The sequence below is a fragment of the Charadrius vociferus genome, unplaced genomic scaffold, assembly GCF_000708025.1.
Source record: "Charadrius vociferus isolate BGI_N301 unplaced genomic scaffold, ASM70802v2 scaffold200, whole genome shotgun sequence".
Taxonomy (NCBI): domain Eukaryota; kingdom Metazoa; phylum Chordata; class Aves; order Charadriiformes; family Charadriidae; genus Charadrius; species Charadrius vociferus.
In genome coordinates this window covers 1,475,914-1,481,973 of record NW_009646515.1, presented here as the reverse complement: position 1 = coordinate 1,481,973, position 6,060 = coordinate 1,475,914, and the positions used below count along the sequence as shown (strand labels likewise).

Sequence of the window (6,060 nt, the reverse complement as noted above, 5' to 3'; positions counted from 1 at the left end):
GTGACAGGGCTGCTTTCAGCTGGTACAGACCATAAAGATGCTTGGGTACGCGACAATGTCTACAGCATCCTGGCTGTGTGGGGTCTGGGCATGGCTTATCGGAAGAATGCAGACCGTGATGAGGATAAGGCCAAAGCCTATGAGCTCGAGCAGGTATGTCCAAGTTCGGCATAAACCAGTTATACTGTTCGCTTTTTGTCATGCGGTAGTGGTTTTGAATGGTGCGTTCACATTGCTGCGGTGTCTAGGATCTGGCAGGGTTTTCCTAGCTTGGAGTACCTGTCTTGTGCCTCTGACAGCAGCATCAATGCAGTGTGTGGTGTGCAGTGTTCCTGGCAGCATTCCGGCAAGCAGGATTTGGAGAACTGGGTGGCAGAGAGGCTAACACCTGAATTAAAGTATAAACAAAACAAAAACATGTTGGAGTCAAACTTCTATTGATTGGCCGATTGTCGACATTATTATTATTCTTACAGGACATATCATTCCTCTTACTTCTTTAGCTGGGTGGAAGGACCACAGAGAATTGCTTCACTGTTCGGAGAGGGCCTTTGGGAAAAGATTTGTTCTCCTAGATAGGGATGTGGGAGGAAAAATCAACCAATATATTAAAAAAAAAAAAACACAAAACAAACCCATGTAAAGCATTTCAGCCAAATACACATTTGTTTACCTTTGGCAGGAGGTTAGTAGGGGGGGTGAACTTTGTCACTTTTAAATGTTGTTTGTAAGAGCTGATGAGGCCCTGTGAGGGTGTCACTGGTCTGTTTTGTTCCTGCAGAATGTTGTGAAGCTGATGCGGGGACTCTTACAGTGCATGATGAGACAGGTAATGTCATAGGTGTGAGTTGAATTAGTATGTGTTGTATTTACAAAGCATTTCATCCAAAGCATGTGTTTCCTGTGTTTTTTCTGTAGACTGATTTTTTTGCATGTGTGTAAATGGTGGTGTGGGGAATCTTTTTAAAACTCTTGAGCAAAACTCTGATCTTACTTGCACCTTTTTGAGATTATGCTTGTAGCAAATGACAGTTTTGCGTTTGCAAACTGATTTTCACCAAGATGCATACCTGTAACTAAGATCTGAACTCCAGAAGGTAATTGTAACTTATTCTTTCCCAAAGAGACATGGATTTAGTTGGAGCTTAGTGTTAGACTTGTGTTTAAGCACTCTGATCAATCAAAAGGCACTGAAGTGAGGGAACAGAAATTAGGACCTCAAGTTTCTCCTCGCCTCAGAGAAGTTGTTCATTTTGAAATAGTTTGGAAAATTTCTTCCAGAATGTTTCAGATTTGAGATTTGTGTTGTTTTTTAGGTAGATAAGGTAGAGAAGTTCAAACGCACGCAGAGTACCAAAGACTGCCTACATGCCAAGTATAACTCTGCAACTTGTGCCACGGTGGTTGGGGACGACCAGTGGGGGCATCTACAAGTGGATGCAACTTCCCTTTACCTCCTCTTCTTGGCACAGATGACTGCGTCAGGTAAGCGGAAGTTACTGACTATTGTTGCAGTCTTTTTGTGTTCTAGCTTTTATTTAAAAAGGAAAAAAAGTATAACTAGCTTCAAAAACCTTTACATAATTATTACTCAGAAGAAAGTAATATTGCTCTGGAAAAGAGATATGACTTAGTTAGGATTTCCTGTTCATAGTAACTGGCAGTGTCCATTCTCTTTAAGTTTGTTGGCATACAAATACATGAGGGTGGTGGTTTAACACCAGCCAGCAACTAGAACCATGCAGCTGCTCTCTCACTCCCCCAGGGGAGAGAATCAGAAGAATAAAAGTGAGAAAAAACTCATGGTTTGATATAAAGACACTTTAATAGGTAGAGCAAAAGCCATGCACACAAGCAAAGCAAAATGAGAAATTGGTTCACTGCTTCCCATGGGCAGGCAGGTGTTCAGCCATCTCCAGGAGAGCAGGGCTCTCTCACATATAATGGTTACTTGGGAAGACAAATGCCATCACTCTGAAACCATGCCAATCAGATATTCAGACTCATTTCAGAGAAGAGTTTCATGTTTGAAGACTACATAGGATGTCCTACTGGACAACCAGGTTGCTTCAGAGAGTGATGACATTGAGTCAGGTGCCACTAGTGCTGTCTGTGTTCCTCTTCTTGCTGGCACTGTTTTATCTTGCACTCTTCTGAACTGTACTCCACCTGTGAGGATAAGGATTTGTTTCCTTATGTGCTTTTCTTCCCTCAGCCCCTTGCAATTGACCCCTGCAGAGCGGGTGCCTGGTTGTTCTGGTGGTCCCTCGATGGAGCACTAAGTGGGTGGAGGGGAATTGGGATGCACTGCTCTCGAGAGCCAGAGCTGGCTCAGATGTCTCTGCTTTGTACCCCCTGTGTCTGAATGCCACCCTCCCACAGGTGTTTTTTGGTTGGTCTTTGAAACAGTATGTATTGGTGGCATTTGCAAGTTTTTCAGGAAGTATTGAGGCTTGCTGCCTGATCTTTTGAAATTAGCACAAATTTTTCCATTGATTTCAGTAGGCAGTAGTTGGTAGCAAATAAACAAAAGCATGAAACTCACTGAAGAGTAAATATTTCAGTTCTGATAGAGCATAATTACTCTCTTCCCTTCTTTTAATCAGGGTTACGTATTATCTTCACCCTCGATGAAGTTGCCTTTATTCAGAATCTTGTTTTTTATATAGAAGCTGCCTACAAAGTTGCTGTAAGTAGTTATTAATATGTAAATCACCTGAACACTACTCAGATGTGGGTGGAAAATTATTGATGGAGAAGGAAAATATGGACTTCTTTTTCCATCAGAAGATACCAGAACCTGTCAGTACTTTACGTTGTGAACAGCATCTTTGGAGATAGTGGGAGGGCTGTGGAAGATTTACTGCTACCTGGGGGAGGTATACTTTTTCTATCATAATAGTAGTTTTTCTGTATTGATAATTAATAATATTTTCTGATGTCTCACTAAAATCTTAAGAGCCTTTCTAAAAAGAGCAAAGTGTTAACAAGCTTTTTGGAAAGTGATGAGATGAAGGGGCACAGGAGGAAGGACAAAGAGCTGTGTCTGTTATTTGAAAACAGTGATTCATGACTGTAGACCTGATCTTGCTGGGGTATATTTTTATGTGCTGCTCTTTAAACATGAGGAGGGGCTCTTTGGAGACTCGAGCCTTTTTTTTTTTTTTTTTTTTTAATTAAGGCAGGTAAACGAATTTCATGCAGTGGTTTGGTTTTGTTTTGGGGCGATGGGGGAGAACATTGTATATAATCATGCCAGTTATTTCTTGATGATGTTGTTGTTGCAGGATTATGGAATTTGGGAACGTGGTGATAAGACAAACCAGGGCATCCCTGAATTGAACGCGAGCTCCGTAGGGATGGCCAAAGTGAGAATGTCTTCCTGACACCTTCTTTGTGGCTGTTCTGTCATGTTGAAGGGCTCTGACAAACCTGATGGCTTCCTTTGCATAATCTTCTTGGCCACTGCGATAGTTAACTGATTGTATAAGAATTTTTGTTTGGGTGTGAGTGAGTATTTTTCAGTAAAATCACTGTGGTTATGACTTTCATTGATGGACCTCAGCACAGTTGTTCCAGGGATTGCAAGGAGGGTACCAGATTCATTGAGGCATGAATCTGATAGATTCGGTGAGGTGCAGGCTCGTAACATGGCCTCTGGTTTTCTGTCCTCCTTTCTTAATTCTTCAGCCCCAGAATATATGTGATGTTTTCATGGTAAGATTAAGTCAGATGTAAATTCTGGAAAACAGCAGAATATCAGTCTAAGAAATTATTCACAAATAATTTAGAGAGAAAAATGAGTAAAGATGTACTTAACAGAAAGTGGGTATTTCTGCTTCCACCGTAGCACAAGGTCACGGAGATACTAAATGAAGCTCAGAAGGCCATAAATGTAAATGTGTAATTGCCAACTACATTTTTACGTGGTGTCTGGGGAACTGATAGAAGCCAGATACCATTAAGGTCAAAGGTGTAGTTGCATTTTATCAGGATTTATTAGTTACCAAGATCTTGTGTGACTGCAGGAGGGGGAAACTGCTGGTCTTGGCTACAGTTCAGTCAAATAGCCATGGGGCAGCGTCCATAGAGTAGGTTGTTCCTTAGATGTCCAGTACGATCTTTTTTGTGCTGAACAGTATGGCCTGGGTTGCTGTGGTCTCTGCATGACTTCTGAGCACGTTGATGTCAGGATGATCTGCAGGACTTGCTGCACAGCTTTGCTTCTTTGTGGCACTGAGTTCAATAAAAGTGCTGTTCAGGGTGGGGTCTCAGGGGGCACACTGGAGGCCCTGCTGCAGAGGGTGAGATAAATGCCTTTTTTTTTTTTTAATCTGCCTCAGAAATTCTTCCTCTTAACATTTCTCTCTGCTGCCTGCTTTGCATGGCTATCTGTGGCGGCAGTACAGCCCAAGCTGTGGATTTCAGTGCTTTTACTGCACCATTAAGACTGCCCATGGTCCCAGCTATCAATTCCGTAACGGGGCTTTCTGCTGCTCTCAGGAACATCTGCTGTTCTAGCACTTAGCTAGAGAGAGGAGCTCTGCAGAGCCAGTAAACCCATGTTTGTGATGGAACAAGAAAAATACTCTTACCCCTCTGCAGAGAGATAAGGCAAGCTACGCTGTACGATCCTTCCTTTGTCAGAGACTGACATTACCGTGAAGCTGCAGGACAAAAATGGGCATGGAGCAACACTCAGTGCTACCACAACCCTGTGGATATACGTTGTAGAGGAAGGCTCTAATGGCTTGGCTCTGGCTGTCTGGTCCTTCCTCTCTTCCTGCTGCATTCCTTGTGCACTGCTGCACACCCTGCTTCTTCAAAGCCAGGTTTTGTAGCCCGCTACATTAAAGTAGGAGTGCCCAGACGGAGTCGGTGGTTGGGCTGCTAGTGTCTTCACCGGGCAAATGTGTTATGGCCAAGAGGTATGAGATGTGGGGATTCATGTGTTGACATGGAGCGTGCTGTGCCTCACTTGCTTGTGGAGAGAGCAGATGTCTCATTCTCTTTCCGTCGGGAAGTGACAGTATCAGAGAGATGGCGATGCTCTCCGGGCACTGGCCTCTGCTGATTCAGGGGCACCTTGAAGAAGCCTTCCTCTTAGAACAGCCCTTCAGGCAGGAGGACTGAAAGGCCACTGAACGTGGGAGTTATTCTGGAATATAGTACAGGAGAAGCGTTTATTACTAAGTACTTTAGATATTATTTCAGCGGAAACCCTGCTCCCTATTGCTTTGCATTATCTTTAAATTGTAATAAGGGCCACCAGCACATCAGTCCTGTATCCTACTAGCAGAAAGACAGAAATACTTACTTTTTCTAAAATGCTGCCAAGCTTCCCTTTAAAAGGTGAAAAAAAATGTCTGTGAAGCAAACTTCTGTCTTACATGATTTCCTTCAAAGGATAAGCACAGGTGCTAGGGTGTACACTTGGCTTAAAAGGTATTTAATGGTTTTGGGTTGTTTGGATTTTTTTGAAGGCTGCTTTGGAAGCAATTGATGAACTAGATCTTTTTGGAGCTCATGGAGGACACAAATCAGTGATTCACGTTCTTCCTGACGAAGTAGAACATTGTCAGGTAATACTTAGTCTTCTGTTTCCTTTGCTAGGGGAAAACCCACCACCCTCTCCCTTTTGATTTTTAAATGAAATGTTGATTAACTGAACCAAGGACTTAACATAGTAAGTATGGCTTCAGACTGGGCTGTTCACACTGTTTCTAGTAGATCATGTGAAAGTGAGTGGTGTGAAACAGTCTCATACTAACTCAGTAAAAAATAATTATGCAGTGAGTTCTCTGTCAGTTTGCAAATAGTATAGTCTATTCCATATTGCACTTGACGTAGTCCTTTGAAGTAGGTAAATTGTTTACATCCTTCTCTTCTGTTCCTGTTTTGCTCAGTCTATTCTATACTCCATGTTGCCAAGGGCATCCACATCAAAGGAGATAGATGCTGGCCTTCTCTCTGTTATTTCTTACCCGGCTTTTGCAGTGGAGGATCTAAACCTTGTTAATGAGACCAAGAGTGAAATCATATCCAAATTGCAGGTAAGGA

General features: G+C 42.6%; 1 protein-coding gene across 1 annotated transcript in view; it reads left to right on the top strand.

Moving 5' to 3' along the window:
* The window catches only part of PHKA2 (phosphorylase kinase, alpha 2 (liver)), a 37,699-nt gene continuing 31,639 nt past the window's right edge, over positions 1-6,060 (top strand). The window contains exons 1-7 of the mRNA XM_009884745.1: positions 1-153; positions 782-829; positions 1,317-1,485; positions 2,607-2,689; positions 3,288-3,368; positions 5,484-5,582; positions 5,907-6,053. Of these exons, the coding sequence (XP_009883047.1) occupies positions 91-153; positions 782-829; positions 1,317-1,485; positions 2,607-2,689; positions 3,288-3,368; positions 5,484-5,582; positions 5,907-6,053 (690 nt within the window). The 5' untranslated portion in view covers positions 1-90. The remainder of the gene's footprint in view (positions 154-781; positions 830-1,316; positions 1,486-2,606; positions 2,690-3,287; positions 3,369-5,483; positions 5,583-5,906; positions 6,054-6,060) is intronic.